Raw genomic sequence first — 23,620 nt, 5'->3', positions numbered from 1 at the left:
ACAGGTACATTGACATACACCAGATTAGTGCTACCAGGAACTTGGGGCAGAATTAGAAGAAAAAAATTCTTAATATACTTAAGCAGCTGTATTCTTTACAACAGTAACACTTTGATTCGTCCCATTTTTGCTACACTGAGGAATTCTATAATAGTCAGCCAGTCCCAAAAAATTTGCAAGAGATCACCAAGCAAGTAATTTTAGTAATATGGGATAAACCTTAGATTCATCTAAGAATCCACCCTGTTTGTCGTGTTAGTTTCATGTTGGATTAGTAAAAACTTCTTTCTTCTCCATGTCTTCCTCCTGTTAAAGAAACGCGCACACACTCTCTTTTGCTCGCTCTCTCACGCTTGCTCGCTTCCTTTGTCTGCCTCTGGAAGCTTTGGCTTCGTCTGGCAGGGGGAGAAGTAAAGGAAAGCTCCTCTAAACAAGTGGTAACTAAGGTGATATCCAAAGTCTTAATTTTGCAAAATGAAAAAGAATATTCTGGGCAGAGGGAAGAGCATACTCGCTAGCCTTAGGGCTAGAGGAAATACATTCTTGAGGAAATGTTGCTGCGGTCCTGAGAGGGAGGCAGAATATAGTGTTGGAGGCTGTAAATTAGGAGACCAAGACAAACCAGCCTGAGACACTGGAGGAATGCCTGGAGAATGAGTGTTTGAGTTTCCAAAAGGATGAGTGTTGTCACAAATGTTACCAAAGGAACAAATACAATGAGAATTGAAAAAATGTCATTAGATTGAGAAGCACAATAGGGCTATAGGTAACATTAGCAAGAGCAATTTTGAGGGAGTGATATAAGTGACTAAAGCTAGAGTACAATGAGTTCAGAGATTAGGAATCTGACAAAGTTAGCTTGAAAGAGGGAAAAGAAAGATTGGTAACTGGAGGGATATACAGAGTTGGAGAAATAATTTTTAATTGTAAAGGCGTTTATTTCCTCTGAAGTAGGAGATACATTATCTACTGAGTGACGGGAGAGGCTGAAGTGAGGTAGGGTACAGAGTGGAAGAGGAAGTAAAAGTGAAGAACCCATTTGAAGGTGGTATTCATGAATTTTTAGTGGGACATGTCTGCCCTATTTCATGACTTTCTCCAGTAGGGTTTGGTGACACAGATATAAGCTTGGAGAAAAGAGATTTATCCAGGATTGTTTTTGCCAGACAGTTGAGTTTAGGCATTTAGAAAGAGTGTTGTTATAAATGATGATCTATGGAATCAAAGCTCAGTGAGAGGAGAACTGAAGAAAGCGAAGGACTGATTGACTGGTTAAAAGCATATGTGAAAAAGGGATATAGTTGAATTTGGAGGTACCATTTAAAATTGAGATGTAGTTCCCATATCATAAAATCCACGCTTTTAAAGTATGCATTTCAGTGGTTTTTAGCCTTGTGCAACTATAACCAATGTCTAATTCCAGAACATTTTTGTCAAAAATTCCCATACCCTTTAGGAGTCATTTCCCATTCCCCCCAGCCCCATCCCCTGGCAACCAGTAATCTGTTTTCTATTATCTATGGATTTGCCTCTTCTGTATATTTCATAGAAGTGGCATTATATAACATGTGGCCTTTTTATCTGGCTTGACTTAATATGTTCCATCCAGGTATGTAGAGACAGGGTCTCACTCTGTTGCCCAGGTTGGAGTGCAGTGGTGTGATCATAATTCACTGCAGCCTCAAACTTCTATGCTCAAGCGGCTCTCTTGCCTCAGCTGCCAGAGTAGCTGGAACTACAGGTGCATACCACCATGCCCAACTAATTTTTAAAATGTTTTGTAGAGTGGGGTCTCACTGTGTTGCCCAGGCTGGTCTCAAACTCCTGGCCTCAAGTGACGTTTCCACCTTGGCCTCCCAAAGTGCTGGGATTACAGGCATGAGCCACTGTGCCTCACCAGTACCTTTATTCCTTTTTGTGACACAATAATATTCCAGTTTATAGATATACCATATTTTATGTGTCCATTTATAAATTGATATTTGGGTTATTTCTACTTTTTGGCTATTATATGTAATGATGCCATTAAAAATTCTGTACAAGTTATTGTATGGACATAAGATTTAATTTCTCTTGGATATATACCTAGAAGTAAATTGCTGGGTCATTTGGTAGCTGTGTTTAGCATTTTGAGCAAGTACCAAACTGTTTTCCAAAGTGGCTGCACCTTTTACATTCCCATCAGCAATGTATGAGGGTTCCAGTTTCTTCACATCCTTACCAACACCTATAATTGTCCATCCTTCAGTAGGTGTGTTTGGGTACCTTTTCAAAATTTAGGCAGTAAGCATAATTTTTTTCTTACAAAATATTAGCATTATGTAGATCAAGCTAAAGACCCCATGACTTCCACCATAGTCAGTTCCTATACCTTACCTGGAAGGAACATTGTTTTGTTTGGTATGGTTTTTTAAAGAATTTTTTGAAGTTCTCAATGTAGGTGGCTTTCAATGTAGCCTCCTTACATTAATCCAACTGTTTTCATAGAAGTGTTATAATAAATTTAATTAGTTTTTTCCTTCCCAACCTCTAACAGTAGAATGTGACATTAAAAAAAAATTACATTATCCATTCATAAAGATGATAGTAAGCAAGAAAATGAACTAAATGCCGTCAGTAAAGGTTTATTGTCCTACATATTAAATATTATGGCTTTCAAAATAACAGCTATTAGTCTCCATGTAATGAAACATTATCAATAAAACTAATATTCTTCTTATTCTTAGTGCCTGGCTCTCTGGCTATGAAAACCCTGTGGTGTCTCGAATTAATATGAGAATACAGGATCTAACAGGACTAGATGTTTCCACAGCAGAGGAATTACAGGTAGGTAATCACATTATCCTTAAGTCATTTTTACTCTTCAAGAGATGCTTCAGAGGAGATTTCCTTTACACTGAACAGGTAGTCCTCAATTTGCATGATAGTTTGGGACCTTAAAAAGTGACCTGTAAGCTGCAACCACGCAAAGTGGTTTTAATAATGGGAAAAATTATGATTGTTCTGTGACTTTTAAATTTCTTGTCAAAACATGAAAACTCTTCCTGTTGAGTATAGATGTCTAGGGAAATGAAAAATACATATCACTAATATTAAGTACACTGCAATTTTTTTTTTCTATCCCCCAGACCTCAGTTTGCCTGTCAAGTGGCCAGGGTGGGTTTTAAGAAATAGTTTTTTTTTTTTTTTTTATTCATTTATTTATTTATTTTTAAGCAAATAGTTTTCCTTTATTTGTAATAGTGAAACATAGGACTGACTTTTTTTTATCACTTCTCTTTTTCTACTGTTACTTTTATGTCTATAAATCATTTGTCATCAAAAGCAGCTGTCTCAAAATAATTCTTCTTCACTTTGTCATAATCACAACTTGACTCAGAATATCTGTAGTAAACAGGTATATATAGGAATGTTAGTTATAGAGAATAAACATAAAATCAATGTATAATAATCTCATTTGGTTTCAATAGTAAAAAATAAATAAATAAATAAAAAAGCATAGGCCTATAAACCAGAGAAAAGAAACAGCTTAGTCTTCCCCTTTGTCAGCATTATGTCTATTCCTTAGTCTTTTCCTATAGAAAAATACTTTTAAAAATATTTGAGTTCCCTTTTCTGTATTAGTTTTTTTTTTTTTTGAAATTATCAAAATATGCACTAAAAAAACCAATGCCTTTATTATAGCCTTTCTGGTTGCAATTTTTTTTTTTTTGTGATGGAGTGGCCCAGGCTGGAGTGCAGTGGCATGATCTCGGCTCACTACAACCCCTGTCTCCTGGTTCAAGTGATTCTCCTGCCTCAGCCTCCCAAGTAGCTGGGATTACAGGCATGCACCCCTACACCAAGCTAATTTTGTATTTTTAGTAGAGACGGGGTTTCACCATGTTGGTCAGGCTGGTCTTGAACTCCTGACCTCAAAGAGTTCAAGAACTCCTGACCACCTGCCTTGACCTCCCAAAGTGCTGGGATTACAGGCGTGAGGCACTGTGCCTGGCCTGGTTGCAAAATTCTAAGACAAATGCAGTCAATATGCAGCTCATAAATTCATTAGAAAGGTGATACTTTTGCTTTTGCTTCTTTTCAACCTTTTTTGTTTTTTGTTTTTTGTTTTTGAGACAGTCTCACTGGAGTGCAGTGGTGCAATCTTGGTTCAGTGTGACCTCCGCTCCCTGGGATCAAGTGATTCTCCTGCCTCAGCCTCCCAAGTAGCTGGGACCACAGGCACATGCTGCCATGCCTAGCTAATTTTTATGTTTTCAGTAGCAATGGAATTTCACCATGTTGGCCAGGCTGTTCTCGAACTCCTGGCCTCAAGTGATCTGCCTGCCTTGGCCTCCTGAAGTGTTAGGATTACAGGCATAAGCCACTGTGCCTGGCCTCTTTTCAATTTTAAGTAATAAACTGTCATCCAGGTCTGGCCAAAAAGAAGAAGTGGATTGTCTTGGCAGTATGGGCTCTTTTTTGGTTCCGTATGAACTTTAAAGTAGTTTTCTCCAATTCTGTGAAGAAAGTCATTGGTAGCTTGATGGGGATGGCATTGGCATTGAATCTATAAATTACCTTGGGCAGTATGACCATTTTCACAATATTGATTCTTCCTATCCACGAGCATGGAATGTTCTTCCATTTGTTTGTATCCTCTTTTATTTTGTTGAACAGTGGTTTGTAGTTCTCCTTGAAGAGGTTCTTCACATCCTTTTAAGTTGGATTCCTGGGTATTTTATTCTCTTTGAAGCTATTGTGAATGGGAGTTCACTCATGATTTGGCTCTCTGTTTGTCTGTTATTGGTGGATAGGAATACTTGTGATTTCTGCACATTGATTTTGTATCCTGAGACTTTGCTGAAGTTGCCTATCAACTTAAGGAGATTTTGGGCTGAGACAATGGGGTTTTCTAAATATACAATTATGTCATCTGCAAACAGGGACAATTTGATTTCATTTCCTAGTTGAATACCCTTTATTTCTCTTGCCTGATTGCCATGGCCAGAACTTCCAACACTATGTTGAATAGGAGTGGTGAGGGAGGCCATCTTTGTCTTGTGCCAGTTTTCAAAGGGAATGCTTCCAGTTTTTGCCCATTCAGTATGATATTGGCTGTAGGTTTGTCATAAATAGCTCTTACTAGTTTGAGATATGTTCCATCAATACCTAGTTTATTTAAAGCTTTTAGCATGAAGCGCTGTTGAATTTTATCAAAGGCCTTTTCTGCATCTATTGAGATAATCATATGGTTTTTGTGATGGTTCTGTTTATGTGATGGATTACGTTTATTGATTTGTGTATGTTGAACCAGCCTTGCATCCCAGGGATGAAGCCAACTTGATTGCAGTGGATAAGCTTTTCGATGTGCTACTGGATTCAGTTTCCCAGTATTTTATTGAGGATTTTCGCATCGATGTTCATCAGGGATATTGGTCTAAAATTCTCTTTTTTTTTGTTGTATCTCTGCCAGGCTTTGGTATCAGGATGATGTTGGCCTCATAAAATGAGTTAGGGAGGATTCTTTCTTTTTCTGTTGATTGAAAGTTTCAGAAGGAATGGTACCACCTCCTCTTTGTATCTCTGGTAGAATTCAGCTGTGAATCCATCTTGTCCTGGACTTTTTTTGGTTGGCAGGCTATTAATTATTGCCTCAGTTTCAGAGCCTGATATTGGTCTATTCAGAGATTCACCTTCTTCCTGGTTTAGTCTTGGGAGTATATGTGTCCAGGAATTTATCCATTTCTTCTAGATTTCCTAGTTTATTTGCGTAGAGGTGTTTATAGTATTCTCTGATGGTAGTTTGTATTTCTGTGGGATCAGTGGTGATATCCCCTTTATCATTTTTTATTGCATCTATTTGATTCTTCTCTCTTTTCTTCTTTGTCTTGCTAGCGGTCTATCAATTTTGTTGATCTTTTCAAAAAACCCAGCTCCTGGATTCATTGATTTTTTTTGAAGGGTTTTTTGTGTCTCTATCTCTTTTAGTTCTGCTCTGATCTTTGTTATTTCTTGCCTTCTGCTAGCTTTTGAATGCATTTGCTCTTGCTTCTCTAGTTCTTTTAATTGTGATGTTAGGGTGTCGATTTTAGATCTTTCTTGCTTGCTTTTGTGGGCATTTAGTGCTATAAATTTTCCTCTACACACTGCTTTAAATGTGTCCCAGAGATTCTGGTACGTTGTGTCTTTGTTCTCATTGGTTTCAAAGAACATCTATTTCTGCCTTCATTTTGTTATGTACCCAGTAGTCATTCAGGAGCAGGTTGTTCAGTTTCCATGTAGTTGTATGGTTTTGAGTGAGTTTCTTAATCCTGAGTTCTAATTTGATTACACTGTGGTCTGAGAGACAGTTTATTGTAATTTCTGTTCTTTTACATTTGCTGAGGAGTGCTTTACTTCCAGTTATATGGTCAGTTTTAGAATAAGTATGATGTGGTGCTGAGAAGAATGTATATTCTGTTGATTTGGGGTGGAGAGAGTTCTGTAGATGTCTATTATAATGGTTTGCTTAGTGCAGAGCTGAGTTCAAGTCCTGGATATCCTTGTTAACCTTCTGTCTTGTTGATCTAATATTGACAGTGGGGTGTTAAAGTCTCTCATTATTATTGTGTGAGAGTCTGAGTCTCTTTTTAGGGCTCTAAGGACTTGCTTTATGAATCTGGGTGCCCCTGTATTGGGTGCATATATATTTGGGATAGTTAGCACTTCCTGTTGAATTGATCCCTTTACCATTATGTAATGGCCTCCTTTGTCTCTTTTGATCTGTGTTGGTTTAAAGTCTGTTTTATCAGAGACTAGGATTGCAACCCCTGCTTTTTTTTTTTCTCTCTCTTTCCATTTGCTTGGTAGATCTTCCTCCATCCCTTTATTTTGAGCCTGTGTGTGTCTTGCACATGACATGGGTCTCCTGATGGGTCTTGACTCTATCCAGTTTGCCAGTCTGTGCCTTTTCATTGGGGCATTTAGCTCATTTACATTTAAGGTTAATATTGTTATGTGTGAATTTGAACCTGTCATGATGTTAGCTGGTTATTTTGCCCGTTAATTGATGCAGTTTCTTTATAACATCGATGGTCTTTACAATTTGGCATGTTTTTGCAGTGGCTGGTACTGGTTGCTTCTTTCCATGTTTAGTGCTTCCTTTAGGAGCTCTTGTAAGGCAGGCCTGGTAGTGACAAAATCTCTCAGCATTTGCTTCTCTGCAAACGATTTTGTTTTTCCTTTACTTACGAAGCTTAGTTTGGCTGGATATGAAATTCTGGGTTGAAAATTCTTTTCTTTAAGAATGTTGAGGCTGGGCGCGGTGGCTCAAGCCTGTAATCTCAGCACTTTGGGAGGCCGAGACGGGCGGATCACCAGGTCAGGAGATCGAGACCATCCTGGCTAACGCGGTGAAACCCCGTCTCTACTAAAAAAATACAAAAATCTAGCCGGGCGAGGTGGCGGGCGCCTGTAGTCCCAGCTACTTGGGAGGCTGAGGCAGGAGAGTGGCGTAAATCCGGGAGGCGGAGCTTGCAGTGAGCTGAGATCTGGCCACTGCTCTCCAGCCTGGGTGACAGAGCGAGACTCCGTCTCAACAACAACAACAACAAAAAAAGATTGTTGAACATTGGGCCTCACTCTCTTCTAGCTTGTAGGGTTTCTCCCGAGAGATCCGCTGTTAATTTGATGGGCCTCCCTTTGTGGGTAACCTGACCTTTCTCTCTGGCTGCCCTTAACACTTTTTCCTTCATTTCAACCTTGGTGAATCTGACAATTACGTGTCTTGGAGTTGCCCTTCTCACAGAGTATCTTTGTGGTGTTCTCTGTATTTCCTGAATTTGAATGTTGGCCTGCCTTGCTAGGTTGGGGAAATTCTCCTGGATAATTTCCTGAAGAGTGTTTTCCAACCTGGTTCCATTCTCCCTGTCACTTTCAGGTACACCAATCAAATGTAGATTTGGTCTTCTTAGATAGTTCCATATTTCTTGGAAGCTTTATTAGTTTCTTTTTACTCTTTTTTCTCTAAACTTGTGTTCTCACTTTATTTCATTAATTCCATCTTCAGTCACTGATGCCCTTTGTTCCACTTGATCCAATCGGCTATTGAAGCTTGTGCATGCGTCACAAAGTTCTTGTGCCATGGTTTTCAGCTCCATCATTTAAGGTCTTCTCTACACTGTTGGTTCTAGTTAGCCATTCGTCTAATCCTTTTTTCAAGGGTTTTAGCTTCCTTGCAATGACTTAGAACATGCTCCTTTAGTGGTGAGAAGGTTTGTTATTACCGACCTTCTGAAGCCTACTTCTGTCAACTCATCGAAGTCATTCTCCATCCAGCTTTGTTCTGTTGCTGGCGAGGAGCTGTGATCCTTTGGAGGAGAAGAGGTGCTCTGATTTTTAGGATTTTCAGCTTTTCTGGTCTGGTTTCTCCCCATCTTTGTGGTTTTATCTACCTTTGGTCTTTGATGTTGGTGACCTACAGATGGGGTTTGGGTGTAGATGACTTTTTTGTTGATGTTGACATATTCCTTTCTGTTAGTTTTCCTTCTAACTGTCAGGTCCCTCAGGTGCAGGTCTGTTGGAGTTTGCTGGAGGTCCACTGCAGACCCTGTTTGCCTGAATATCACCAGTAGAGGCTGCAGAACAGCAAATATTGCTGCCTGATCCTTCCTCTGAAAGCTTCGTCCCAGAGGGGCACCCACCTGTATGAGGTGTCTGTTGGCCCCTACTGGGAGGTGTCTTCCAGTTAGGCTACGTGGAGGTCAGGGACCCTCTTGAGGAAGCAGTCTTCTGTTCTCAGAGCTCAGATGCCATTCTGGGAGAACCACTGCTCTCTTCAGAGCTGTCAGACAGGGATGTTTAAGTCTGCTGAAATTTCTGCTGGCTTTTGTTCAGCTTTGCCCTGCCCACAGAGGTGAAGTCTATAGAGGCAGTAGGCCTTGCTGAGTTGTGGTGGGCTCCGCCTAGTTTGAGCTTTCTGGCTGCTTTGTTTACCTAATCAAGCCTCAGCAATGGTAGACGCCCCTCCTGCAGCCAGCAGACTGCTGCACTAGCAGTGAGCAAGACTCCATGTGCGTGGGACCCACTGAGCCAGGCACAGGAGAGAATATCCTGGTCTGCCAGTTGCTAAGACCATGGGAAAAGCGCAGTATGTGGGCGGGAGTGTCCCATTTTTCCAGGTACAATCTGTCATGGCTTCCCTTTGCTAGGAAAGGGAAATTCTGTGACCCCTTGTGCTTCCCAGGTGAGGCAATGCCCCGCCCTGCTTTGGCTCATTCTCCATAGGCTGCACCCACTGTCCAACCAGTCCCAATGAGATGAACCATGTACCTCAGTTGGAAATGCAGAAATCCCACATGTAAGTGAGAACATGTGATATTTGTCTTTCTGTGCTGGGCTTATTTAATATAATGAACTCCAGTTCCATCCCTGTGACAAGATTACATTCTTATGGCTGAATAGTGTTTCATTATATGTAAGCACCACATTTTCTTTATCCATTCATCTGTTGATGGACACTTAGGTTGATTCCATACGTTAGCTATTGTGAATAGTCCTGCAATAAACATGAGAATGCGGGTATCTCTTCATCATGCTAATTTCCTTTCTTTTGGATATACACTTGGCATTGGGATTGCTGGATCATATGGTAGATCTATTTTTAGTTTTTTGAGGAACCTCTACAGTGTTCTCCATAGTGATTGTACTAATTTACATTCCCACCAGCAGTGTATGAGCATGCCCCTTTCTCTTCATCCTTGCCCAGTATCTGTTATTTCTGGTTTTGTTTGTTTGTTTTTTCTTGAGATGGAGTCTTACTCTGTTGCCCAGGCTGGAGTGCAGTGTGTGATCTTGGCTCACTGCAACCTCCACCTCCTGGGTTAATGCAGTTCTCCTGCCTCAGCCTCCTGTGTAGCTGGGATTACAGGCCCCTGCCACCATGCCCAGCTAATTTTTGTATTTTTAGTAGAGACAGGGTTTTACCATGTTGGCCAGGCTGGTGTTGAACTCCTGACCTCAGGTGATCCACCCACCTCTTCCTCCCAAAGTGCTAGAATTGTAGGTGTGAGCCACTGTGCCCGGCCAGGATGTTGAATTTTTTTGAAAGCTCTTTCTGCATCTGCAGAGATGATCATATGGTTTTTAATTCTGTTTATGTGGTGAATTACATTTATTGAACCAACCTTGCACCCCACAAATAAAGCCTACTCGATTGTAGTAAATTAGCTTTTTGATGTGCTGCTAGGTTTTGTTTTCTAATATTTTTTTGAGTATTTTGTGTCTCTGTTCATCAGGAATATCAGCCTGAAGTTTTCTTTTTTCATCATGTCTCTGATGAGTTTTGGTATCAGAATGATGCTGGCTTAATAAAATGAGTTAAGGAGGAGTCTTTCCTTCTCAGTTTTTTGGAATAGTTTCAGTAGGATTGATACTAGGTCTTCTTTGTATGGTAAAATTCGGCTGTGAATCCATCCAGTCCAGGGCTTTTTTTGGTCAGTAGGTTTTTTGTTTTGTTTTGTTTAATTACAATTCAATTTCATAACTCCTTATTGGTCTGTTAAGGGTTTCAGTTTTTTTCTGGTTCAGTCTTGGGAGGTTGTACGTTTCCAGGAATTTATCCATTTCTTCTAGGCCTTTTATAAAAGTTTGTGTGCATAGAGGTGTTAATAATAATCTCTAAGGACTTTTTATATTTCTTTGGGGTCAGTTGTAATGTCACCTTTGTTATTTCTGATTGTGCTTATTTGGATCTTTCTTTTTCTTTGTTAATCTAGCTATCTTGCTGTTTTTAGAATTCTTTGATGTTTGACAATCTGACTAAAATGTGCTTCAGAGAGGACTTTTTTGGGTTGAATCTATTTAGGGACTTTTGAACTTCCTGGAGTTGGATACCCTTCTCTCTTCCCCAGACTTGGGTAGTTTTCAGCTGTTATTAAATAGGTTTTCTATGCCTTTTACCCTCTTTTCTTCTGGAACTCCTGTAATACAAATGTTTAATGGTGTCCCATAAGTCTTGTAAGCTCTCTCTGTCCTTTTTCATTATGTTTCCTTTTTTCCCCCTGAGTAATACCAAACAGTGTATCTTCAGGTTCAGAGATCGTTTTGCTTAATTAAGTGTGCTGGTGCAGCATTTTTTTTTTTTTTGAGATGGAGTCTCGCTCTATCACCAGGCTGGAGTGCAGTGGCGAGATCTCAGTTCACTGCAACTTCCGCCTCCCAGGTTCAAGCTATTCTCCTGTCTCAGCCTCCTGCATTCATTGAATTCTTCAGCTGCAAGAATTTTGTTTGGTTCTTTTTTATGATATCTTTCTTTTTTGAAATTCTGATTCATATCATGAATTGTTTTCCTGATTTCATTGAATTATCTATCTGTATTTTCTTTTATCTGTTTGAGTTTCCTTAAGATCATTATTTGAATTTTTTTCTAGCTAGGTGTTTTCCTTTTCATTTGGGCCTGTAACTAGAGAGTTGCATTCTCAGCAGTGTCATATTTCATTGCTTTTTAATGTTTCTTGTTTCCTGCATTGATGTCTTTGCATCTAGTGTAACAACTGGCTCTTTTAAACTTTCCGCTTCAGTTGGACTGTTTGGGAAGGGTGTGGTGACTGTGTTTCCAGGTAGGTTCAGTAGTGTAGTCTCTTGTAGCTTCTTCAGCTGTATTCATTGTCAACAATAACTGTGGGTGCCTCAGCAGCCTAGGCTGGAGAAGTTTGTGGTGGTGGTCGCTGTGGAGTACATTGTTAGTATCTTCAGTGGCAAGAGCTTTTGGAATCTTGTTTTCCGCACAGTAGGGAGTTTAAGCCAGTGGGAGTCTTCTTGTGGCAGGTCTGACATATCCTACAAGCAGCTGCCATAGTGCTGCAATCCAGGTTCTAGCGTTTGGAGTGGCTGTGGGGCTAGGATCCTGGTCTCAGGGTCTCACATACTATTGTAACACCTGGGTCTTAGGGTATAGGGTCACTCTCATGGCAGGGTTGGATGTAGGTTGCCTATAGTGCCAGGATCTGTGACTCTGAGGCACCCTCTAGCTGCTTGGGAAAAGAGTGTCAGTATGTAGCTGTGAGTCTACCCCTGGCGGACTGGGCACAGCCCTGGCCCAACTCTAGGGAAGAGAGGATGCTCTGGAGGTTTGAGTCTGGGATGCAGGGTTTGGCTATGATTTAGGAGCCTGAGCCAATAGGGTTAGTGGCAACTCCTATCCCTGGGGATGAGGCACCATGTAGTAGTTACTCCAGAACCTGGATTGGTAGGCTCAGATGGATCTCAGACTCTGAGGCCAGGTACAGTAGATTGCAAGTTCGCCAGCATTTGGGGCTTTGGAAAACATTTTTTTATTTAAGTTCCAAAGGAAAGTGTTTAGTGAAACAAAGTAATAGAAATCTCAAATTTTAGCTTGTGTATTAAATTTTTAAACATTAGCTGGGTGTGGTAGCATGCACCTGTAGTCCCAGCTACTCAGGAGGCTGAAGTGGGAGGATCACTTGTGCCCCCAAAGGTTGAGGCTGCAGTGCGCTCTGATTTCATCACTGCACTTCAGCCTGTCTCTGGCGGGGGGGTGGGGAGGGGTACATATATATAGATAAAAATATATATAGATCTATAGATATAAAGATCTATATCTATAGATATACAGTAGCTGTCCTTTGTTTTTCATCCCTGTTTTCATAGGAACTCTCATTGATTTTAAATAGTTTTCATTTCTCTGTAAATACCTGACCATGGTCTATAAAAGTCCAAAAAATGAGGTTCATAGATTTTTTTTGAATAGTAATCTTTATAGTTCTTTTCTTTCATGCTTTGTGTCTTTCCTTCAGGTAGCAAATTATGGAGTTGGAGGACAGTATGAACCCCATTTTGACTTCGCACGGGTAAGTAAAAAAGAAATGGAGAAATTCACTGAGGCTTATGCATTACATTGTTTGTCTCAAAACAAAACAAAACAAAACAAAAAAACAGAGTCTCACTCTGTCATCCAGGCTGGAGTGCAGTGGCGTGATCTTGGCTCACTGCAACCTCTGCCTCCTGGGTTGGAGCAGTTCTCCTGCCTCAGCCTCCCGAGTAGCTGGGATCACAGGCATGCGCACCACCACACCCAGCTAATTTTTGTATTTTTAGTAGCAACGGGGTTTCACCATGTTGGCCAGGCTGGTCTTGAACTCCTGAGCTCAGGTGATCCACCCACCTCGGCCTCCCAGAGTGCTGGGATTACAGGCGTGAGCCACTCTGCCTGGCCGCATTACATTGTTAAAGAACAAATTATTCTTCACACTTGTTAAAGATGGTAACCAGACTTCATTCAAGAGGGGACCATTGCGATAGGTATAGGGACCACGGCAGTTGCAGTGGGATTTCGCAGTAAGGGAGAGAGATTAAGCCCAACTCCAAATACAACAAGGAAGAGTTGGAATTTATAGCCAATGAGCAAGAGTGGGTGTTAGTAGATGGAAAATTACTAAGAGGTAAGGGAGGATTCAGGCTAAACTGACCTAACGAGATCTTTGCTGAAGTCAGGGCAGAGTGATCATCACCCAGGGGATAGTGGAAGATGAAGAACCCAGTTAGCTTTTGAGGGTGATCACATGGCAAGCATGGGGGATTCTGGCTCACTTGACTTAGCAGGGTTCTTGCTCAAATTGGACAATGCAGAGATAAATACTAGAAGCCCAAAGTCAGGGCCTACTTGAGAAGAAAGTTCAGAGGAGCCTGAGTAGTTCGGCCAAGGAGAGATTCTTTGTCAACATGTTAATTCTGTTCTTTTAACATTAAAAATTCATAGCCTATTTGGAATTTATGGAAATATGGTGTGGCATTCTGTGAAACCTTTTTAGCAGTTTAAAAAAACAAAAACAAAAACACCTAGATACCCAATAAAATCACTTAAGATACTTTTAAATGCATTGGCAAACCTGGAAGAAAGTAAAGGGTATTCCAAAAGGGAAACTGAACAAAGGTGATCCCAAACCTAGAGAATTAAAGAGGGGACAAAGCACAGAGGCTGGAGGTCTGTGCCTGCAGGAATTAGAGCTTTGGGAATAAACAGCTCTGTAAGAGGAAGATCTGCCACAGTGTAGGCTGCTGAATTTGAGACCCCAGCATAAAATCTAAATCTCCACAAAGATTACACCTTCAGTAAAGAAAGAATGGGTTTGAAAATAAATCTCTTGTGATGCAGGAGCCTTATGGGGAACTGTCTGTTTCCATCCTGGCTAGGGCATAGTGTGTATGATAGGGGAGCTACTTCAGGGAGTAGTATGTGTGGAATTTTCCACATATGTCATGTTAGCACTAAAAGTTTTGAACTTCAGAGCATTTTGAATTTTGGACTTTTGGTATGCTCAACCTGTATTCCATGTTATGGATATGCCACAGTTTAGCCATTCGCCCATCGAAGGATATTTGGATAGTTTTTAGTTTTTGACTATTACAAATAAAGATGTGTATATGTTTCTGTATGAAAAATACATTTTTATTTTTCTGGGAGAAATGCCAAGAGGTTGTATTGTATTTTAATTTAGATATAAATATTTAGATATTAATTATCTAGCTTGATTATAGTACTGAAAGTCACTTTACTAGCATTATTAGAAAAATAATACTAGGGGCCAGGCGTGGTGGCTCATGCCTGTAATCCCAGCCCTTTGGGAGGCCAAGGTGGGTGGATCACCTGAGGTCAAGAGTTCAAGACCAGCCTGGCCAACATGGCAAAACTCCATTTCTACTAAAAATAACAAAAAAATTAGCCAGACATGGTGGTACATGCCTGTAGTCCCAGCTACTTGAGAGGCTGAGGCAGAAGAATTGCTTAAACCCGGGAGGTGGAGGTTGCAGTGAGCTGAGATCATGGCATTGCACTCCAGCCTGGGTGACAGGGCAAGACTATCTCAAAAAATAAAAGAAAAAAAGAAAAATAATACTAGGAAATATTTCAGTAGGTCATGAGTTCAAAGTAAGTCTCAAGGTACATTAAGCTTTAGGAATGTAGCTAAGAGATGGCTGTCACATCGTATTTTTTTGGAAGCTAAAATTGTGGGTATTGATTTTTAAAATAATATGTAGTCAGCAAATAATGGCTGTCATTTAGGCTAATAAGTCTGCCTTTTATCCTGTAATCTTGTCTAAAGTATCCAGTATACAAGTTCAGTGAGCAAGTATTTGAGGCCAGGTACAGTGGCTCACACCTGTGATCCTAGCACTTTGGGAGGCCAAGGCAGGAGGATTGCTTGAGGCTGGGAGTTCAAGATCACCCTGGTCCATATAGCAAGACTCCATCTTTACAAAAAGAGTGCCTGATGTTTATAGTGCACTGGACATTACAAGGGAAACTTTTGGGGTTGTTGGCATATTCTTCAGGATGTTACTACTGATGTTTAGTTGCCACTAGAGTATTTGTATTACTGAATTTTTATACCATTGAATTTGCTGTGTTTTTATTCACAGAAAGATGAGCCAGATGCTTTCAAAGAGCTGGGGACAGGAAATAGAATTGCTACATGGCTGTTTTATGTAAGTTGTCACTAAAATTTTTAGGTTAAGTTGGGATTTGATCACATGATTCATTTTACTGTGTTAAGTTTGTTCTGTGTAGCTCTGATTCACCATCCTAGTTTAACATTTTTATAACTGAGTAAAGGGAGTTAAGAATTTTTTTGCATTTGCAACTTTTTCAGGCTGTAAGATAGATGTTCATTATAGAAACTTTTGGACAAACTTAAAATTTATAGTGCCACTACGTGCAGATAATCATTAATAATTTGACATATAGGCTCTCTGTTTAGTCACATATAATATGTGCATATAAGAATCTCTCTATATTTGAATTTCTGTACATACACATTATTTCAGTAAACTTCTGAATTCCATTTTTTTATTGAAGTATATCAGAAGAGTGCACAAATTAAGTATTGTAACTTGATTAATTTTCACAAAGTGAACACTTCTGGTGTATTCAGTACTAAGGTGAAGAAATAGCACATTACAGTCCCCAGAAGCCCTACCTCAAACTTTTAAAACAGTATGATCATAATTCAATTTTTAAAATTGTTTTTAGTGTTTGTTCTAGTTACCCCAAATAAATCACTCCAAAACTCTCTTTTCTGAGTGGTTTAAAATAACAATGATTTTCTTAATGTATCTCTAACAGTTATGAGGTTGACTGGGCTCAACTCATGGTTCCTGCTCCAAATCTGACATGCATTTGCCATCAAATGTCTGGCACTGGGGTATCTTGAAGGCTAAGGTTGAGGCTGGCTGTCAGCCAGAATGCCTAAATTCTGGCCAATACATGCGGCTGAGCTTCTTCACAGCATAGTGACTGGATTACAAGACGAAGCATCCCAAAAGAACAATGCAAAAGTACATGGTATTGTTATGACCTACCCTCAGAAGTCACAGATGTCATCCTGCTGTATTCTGTTACAGCAATTACAAAGGTCTGCCCAGCTTCAAGGAGAGGGCACATAGACCCTACTACTGCAGACAAATGTCAGTGTCACATAAGAATAGCATGTAGGATGGGACATATTGGGATGTATTATATTTGGAAAATGCAATCTGCCATAATGTCATAACCTTTGTTAACTTAAAGGTATTTTAGGCCAGGCACAGTGACACATGCCTGTAATTCCAGCACTTTGAGAGGCCGACGTGGGCAGATCATTTGAGGTCAGGAGTTCGAGACCAGCCTGGCCAACGTGGTGAAACCCCGTCTCCACTGAAAATATAAAAATTAGCTGGGCATGGTGGCACACTCCTGTAGTCCCAGCTACTCAGGAGGCTGAGGCACAAGAATCGCTTGAATCTGGGAGGCAGAGGTTGCAGTGAGCCAAGATGGCGCCACTGTACTCTCCAGCCTGGATAACAGAGTGAGGCTCCATCTCAAAAAAAAAAAAAAAAACACCTATATATATCTCTATACTTAATTTTGGTTATTTTATTGCTCTTTCCATTCCTTAGCCCTATTTGAATTACATTTTTTTGCTGTCTGTAGTATCTCACTCCCTGCCAAAATCTCTCTCTGTTCAGTCTATTTTCTTCTTCTCTCCCTGCCACCTTCCCTGTTTCCTTCCTCTCCATATGCCTCCTTTTCTCCCCAATTCCCAATTTGTATTCCTCTCACAATTCCATCTTGTTTCCAAAAGGAGGCAAGGTACATTATAGAAAAGAGAAATATCACAAAGGGAAAACCAGGAGAGGGTTAGTACAGTGCACAAATTCATGCTGTGAAGCCTTGCATATTTTCTAGAGGTGAGTCTCCTTAGAGGTTGTACCAATTTATATCCCAATTTTAAGTGGGATATATTTGTGAAGTATGTTTGTCAGACTTTTTGATCTGTGTATCTTTCACTTATCAAATTAGCAGTTATTGTGGCTTTAATTTGCATTCTCATTATAGAAGTTGAGCATCTTTTCAGATGTTTAAAAGCCATTAGTGTTTATGTGTTCCTGGTTCTCCTTGTATTTGTTTTATGAATATTGATGCTGTATTATTTGGCCCACTATCCATTTCTCCCTCTTAATGTAAACAGCCTTCCTGTTTTTCTAAAACAGTTGCATAGTATTTTAATTGATTATCATTTTTCCCGTTATTTAAATACCTCCCCAGAGAGGCACATAGAATATCTCAAATCACTTTTCTCTCATGCACAACTTTTTAATTTCCTCAAAGTCAGTTTTTTCCTTTTTTTTTTTTTTTTTTTTTTTGAGACAGAGTCTCTCTCTGTTGTCCAGGCTGGAGTGCAGTGATGGTGCTATCTCAGCTCACTGCAAGCTCCGCCTCCCAGGTTCATGCCATTCTCCTACCTCAGCCTCCCAGGTAGCTGGGACTACAGGCGCCTGTCACCATGCCTGGCTAATTTTGTTTTTTGTATTTTTAGTAGAGATGGGGTTTCACCGTGTTAGCCAGGATGGTCTTGATCTCCTGACCTCGTGGTCCGCCTGCCTTGGCCTTTCAAAGTTCTGGGATTACAGGCGTGAGCCACCACGCCCAGCCAAAGTTAATTTTTTCATTGGTTAAGTGTTCTTAGTTCTTTATTATTAGTTATATATTTATCATTGTAAAATACCTTTTATCTCATTTAATGCTTTTTACCTTGATTTAAACTGTGTCTCATACTAAGATCATACCCTGTTTTCCTTGGATAGCATTTGCCCCAAATCTTAACGTTTTTGTGTTCTGTGTTTCTAAGTCACTTGTTTTAGATGCAGCTCTGCTACAACATATAGTTGGGTTTTGCTCTGTGATCTAATCAGTCTATGCATTCTACTTATGTTGCTTTAAAAAAAACCTTTATGATCCATGTTTCCTTTGCCTTGTTTTATGTGATTCTTCGGTTAATTTAAAAGGTTTCCATATTTTTCTAGGTTATCTTTATATAATCCTTTAACTTTCTCACTTTTATTTAATATGTTTGATTCCCTACCATGAGAAATGGCAAAACTGATTTTAGTTTGTTATTTTTCTCATTATTTTTTACATTTATTTAAATATTTCTTGAGCACCTACTGTTCTTGAGGTACTACTGTTCTAGACACTAATGATCAGCAATGAACAAAACAGACGAAAATTCCTGCCTCCATGGAGATTACATTCTAATACAATAAAATACATATTTATATCTCTGTATTGATTTATTAGTTTTAAGTCATTTCTTTTTCCCTCTGGCTATAAATAAATTCCTATCTCAAATTATATCCCCACTCTCCCATCTGATGGTTTTTTGTTAATCATTCCTTTGCTTTTAGTTTTTTTACTTATGTGTATAAACCTAAATGGCATTTTATTCATTAAAAACTGAGTAGCATGTACCAACCCCGCTATATAAGAACAAGTCCATATGTTCCCAATATTCTAGTATCCAATATCAAGTCTTTATAATGGCGTGTTTTACTTTATTCTACCAGCGCTTTCGATAACACCCTCTTGTTTCTTATAGATGAGTGATGTGTCTGCAGGAGGAGCCACTGTTTTTCCTGAAGTTGGAGCTAGTGTTTGGCCCAAAAAAGTAAGCCTGTTTGGTTTGTTTTTGGTTTATTAATTTTTTCCCTAAGGAAGAGATGCACTAGTATTCATGGTCTAATTAATGAATTACATTTTTTTTTCTTTTTCTTTTCTTTTTTTGAGACATGTTCTCGCTCTGTTGCCCAGGCTGGAGTGCAGCAGCACAAATATGGCTCACTGCAGCTTTGACCTCCTGGGTTCAAGTCTCAGCCTCCCAAATAGCTGGGACTACAGGTGCATGTCACCATGCCCAGCTAATGTTTAAATTTTCTGTAGAGACAGTGTCTCCCTATATTGCCCAGGCTGGTCTTGAACTCTTAGGCTCAAGTGATCCTGAACCCCTGCACCTGGCCAAATTACATTTTTAGAGGTATTTTTATGGTCTTTGCCACAAGTGTGTAGAGGTAATGAATGACCAGGAATTAGTATTTAAATTTTTTCATTTCTAAAATGGGTTCTGTATTGTTTTCCCCTCCATCTTGCTATGTAAGATATGTTAGCTTTGTTTTGGCAAATACTTTTGTTGTCAAGCATTTTTATGGTATTTTTCATATGATCAAAAACAGTTTTTAAAGTGATATAACCATATTTTCAGAATTATATTAGAGGAAGATAAAATGCTGCTTTAGAGGAGTTCTTCCACAGGAACAAAGGAAAAATTAAGAAAGCGCCTGGGCACAGTGGCTCACGCCTGTAATCCCAACACTCTGGGAGGCCGAGATGGGCAGATCGCCTGAGGTCCGGAGTTTGAGACCAGCCTGACCAACATGGTGAAAGCCCGTCTCTACTAAAAATACAAAATTAGTCAGGCCTGGTGGTGCACGCCTGTAATCCCAGCTACTTGGGAGGCTGAGGCAGGAGAATCGCTTGAACCCAGGAGGCAGAGGTTGCACTCCAGCCTGGGTGATAGAGCAAGATTCCGTCTCAAAAAAAAAAAAAAAGTAATCACTGCCGAAAGTGATTACCTGGCATTGTATACTTGGGGATAATTGTGAATTGTTCTCCGTAGGGAACTGCTGTTTTCTGGTATAATCTGTTTGCCAGTGGAGAAGGAGATTATAGTACACGGCATGCAGCCTGTCCAGTGCTAGTTGGCAACAAATGGGGTAAATATTTCATATATTTTGTGAAGAGAATGTAATTTTTGTTTTCTATTTTGAAACTATTATCTGTGTCTTAAAAACAAAAGCCCCCACAATGTTTGCTTAATATGATTTTAACATTGTACAGGATTCAACCAAACAAGTGCCTAATCTTAATATAAATTTGTCATCAGAATTTTGATGACAGATTTTATTTTTAACTCTATTTTCACTTATCCTAAGAAACATTGTCTAACTCAAAATTGAATAAGACAATATCTTCCCCTCAAAGGGTTAATAATCTGATTGAGACATACTAATGGATTATAATGTACATATTATTACAAAAACGTAAACAGAAGATGGTGACTGCCTAAGTTTGGGGAGCCTTCTTCAAAGCTTATTCTTTAAATTTGGTCCAAAAGATAGAACAGCAGTTTTCCAAACATGTTAGACACCAGGTTCTAATATGAGGCTCGAGTAGCACCCAATGTGCAAAATTTAAAGACGCACTCACTTTCAGGGACATGCAAGTGCAGGAATGGTTACATTTTTTAAAAAAAATAAGAAACAGGTGAAATTAGTTTTAATATCTATTAATTAGCCCCATGTATCCATTTCAATCTGTGTTACTAGCCACCTGTTTAGTGGTTACATAAAGACATAACAAGGTTAAGGAGTGAGGCCTGATCAGGATTTTAAAATCTCCCCTCATGATTATAGTGTTTAAGAACCACTGGACTAGAATGAGGAAAGGCTAGTTGGTGAGAGAGAGTTTAGAAAGTTGTTTTCTGTTGTCTAAGTGGGAGATGACAACAGCCTGGATTAAAGCATCAGTGAAAGGGTTGGAGAGCAAATAGCTTCGAGAGAGACATAAGGAAAATTGTCAGGGTTTGATGAATAAAGAGTAGATACAAGGGTTGAAAAAGGATAAAGGAGTTAAGAATTAAAGTTTCTGCTTCAGATATTTTGATTGGGTTCTATGGTACTGGAGACAAAAAAAAAATAGAAAATTAACTCCTTTTGGGATACATTTTTACATGGTATACATTTTTTAAAGGTATTTTGGAAACAATGAGCATACAATAGCAATGGTTGATTAGAGAGTTGTTCCTTTAGAGTGAAAAGTTTGTGTTCGTTATTAAAATGCCTTTGTATTTTGGAGGTTGTACTTTGAAAACAGTACATAAAGCAATATTCTACTCTATCTGTACCTGTATCTTAAGTCCATTTGTGTCTCATTTCAAGCCTCACATTGAACATTGGAAACTTTAGGAGATGCACATAGACTTGCAAATATACACATGTGTATACATACATGTATGTACATAAACACAAGTGTGTACACATATGTATATAGGTATATAAAATCTGTGTTTTCAGCATTTAGCCAAGTTTTTAAGTAGTATCTGCCTTTATCCAGTTTTGGTGTTGAACTTTTATCCCATGTTGAAACTTTGTTATAGACCTAGCTTTTAGAAACTAATTAAATACTGATTAGATTAAGGGGGAAATTAATATATTACTTTTCTCTCACAGTATCCAATAAATGGCTCCATGAACGTGGACAAGAATTTCGAAGACCTTGCACCTTGTCAGAATTGGAATGACCAACAGGCTTCCCTTCCTCTCCTATTGTTGTACTCTTATGTGTCTGATATACACATTTCCTAGTCTTAACTTTCAGGAGTTTACAGTTGACTAACACTCCATGATTGATTCAGTCATGAACCTCATCCCGTGTTTCATCTGTGGACAATCGCTTACTTTGTGGGTTCTTTTAAAAGTAACACTAAATCACCATATTGCATATGTACAACCTTAAAGTTCTGTTGGTATCACAGAAGACAAGACAGAGTTTAAAGTGAGGAATTTTATATTTAAAGAACTTTTTGGTTAGATAAAAATATAATTTGAGCATCCAATTTTACTATTGTACTACATCTCAGTCGGTGGGTGTTAAGCTAGAATGGGCCGTGTGATAGGAAACAAATGCCTTACAGATGTGTCTGGGTGTTCTGTTTACCTAGTGTCTTACTCTCTTTTCTGGATCTGAAGACGAGTAATAAACTAGGACACTAACTGGGTTCCATGTGATGTTTCATATGGTCTTCTAAGTTGACTTTTTTCCTCCCAAGTCCTTTTTAAAGAAAGTATACTGTATTTTACCAGCCCCTCTCTTTTCTCATAGCTCTTCTGTGGTGAATTAAACCTACTTGAGTTAAAATATTTCGCTTTTTTTTTTTTTTTTTTTTTTTTTTTTAAAAAAAAGTCCTGCATAACAACACTGGGCCTTCTTAACTAAAATACTCACCACTTAGTCTGTTTTTTTATCCCTTTTTTAAAATGACAGATGATTTTGTCCAGAAATTTTGCTGTTTTTCTTAGTGCTAATACCTTGCCTCTTATTCCTGCTACAGCAGGGTGGTAATATTGGCATTCTGATTAAATACTGTGCCTTAGGAGACTGGAAGTTTAAAAATGTACAAGTCCTTTCAGTGATGAGGGAATTGATTTTTTTTAAAAGTCGTTTTCTTAGGAAGCCAAAATGTTTGTTTTTTTAAGATTCTGAAATGTGTTGTGACAACAATGACCTATTTATGATCTTAAATCTTTTTTTAAAAAATGTTTGTTTTCTGTGTGGTGTTTTTCGTATTTAAATCCAAATGTATGATGTGGCAGTAACAGGTTAACTTATGTTATTTCTTTAGCACACATAGGGCTTAGGTTTATACTGTTGGTTTCCACTCACACTAATGTCACATGGTTAAGGAAGAAAAATTTGGGCTCTCTGAAGTTTCAGATATTTCATGAGTCCAAATGTGTTTCCTTCAAACAGAGCTCTAAAATACTTTACTGTGGTTATGAAGTTATTATGGGCCAGGCACAGTGACTCATGCCTTCAATCCCAGCACTTTGGGAGGCTGACACAGGCAGATCACTCGAGGCCAGGAGTTCGAGACCAGCCTGGCCAACATTGTGAAATCCCATCTCTACTAAAAATACCAAAATTAGCTGGGTGTGGTGGTGCATACCTGTAGTCCCAGCTACTTGGGAGGCTGAGGCAGGGAAATAGCTTGAACCCAAGAGGCAGAGGTTGCAGTGAGCTGAGACTGTACCACTGCACTCCAGCTTAAGTGACAGAACGACTCAGTCTCAAAAAAGAAAAGTTATTATAATAATGGTACTTAAGACTTTCTCCAATAAAAAAATGTGTGGTGATACAAAGCTGTGAGCTTAATAAAGTATGTTAATTGATGCTTTAGACTATTTACATTACTTATTGTGAATCCTAGTTCACACAAGGGTTCTTTATCCTTATCCTTTATGTAGTATTTAAATACTGAAGGAAGAATTTGGTTTGATTCTCTGGGAAAGTGGGTGTTTTTACCCATTTTAAAAGTGAACTCTGAAGTTCCTTTCTTCTGACTAGCCTTTGTTCCAACATAAGTATTTTAGAAATATGGAGAATTAAGTTCAGCACTGTCATCCACTCAGATTTTGTGACCATTGATGGTTTTTTAAAAACTTTTTTAGTAAAGTAAATGGAAGCAAAAAACTCAAAAATGTAGAATATAGG

General features: G+C 39.1%; 1 protein-coding gene across 2 annotated transcripts in view; it reads left to right on the top strand.

Annotated features, from left to right (window-relative positions):
• The window catches only part of P4HA1 (prolyl 4-hydroxylase subunit alpha 1), an 89,934-nt gene extending 66,629 nt beyond the window's left edge, over window positions 1-23,305 (top strand). The window contains exons 10-15 of one of the 2 annotated variants that reach the window (XM_031652266.1): window positions 2,727-2,826; window positions 12,777-12,830; window positions 15,400-15,465; window positions 18,894-18,962; window positions 19,968-20,064; window positions 21,580-23,305. In XM_031652266.1, coding sequence (XP_031508126.1) covers window positions 2,727-2,826; window positions 12,777-12,830; window positions 15,400-15,465; window positions 18,894-18,962; window positions 19,968-20,064; window positions 21,580-21,650 — 457 coding nt within the window. In that variant the 3' untranslated portion in view covers window positions 21,651-23,305. The remainder of the gene's footprint in view (window positions 1-2,726; window positions 2,827-12,776; window positions 12,831-15,399; window positions 15,466-18,893; window positions 18,963-19,967; window positions 20,065-21,579) is intronic. The other variant, XM_031652267.1, reaches the window with a different exon arrangement.
• The last annotated feature ends 315 nt before the right edge of the window (window positions 23,306-23,620 follow it).

The sequence above is a fragment of the Papio anubis genome, chromosome 11 (assembly GCF_008728515.1).
Source record: "Papio anubis isolate 15944 chromosome 11, Panubis1.0, whole genome shotgun sequence".
Lineage (NCBI taxonomy): Eukaryota > Metazoa > Chordata > Mammalia > Primates > Cercopithecidae > Papio > Papio anubis.
This window is presented reverse-complemented; position numbering and strand designations above follow the sequence as displayed.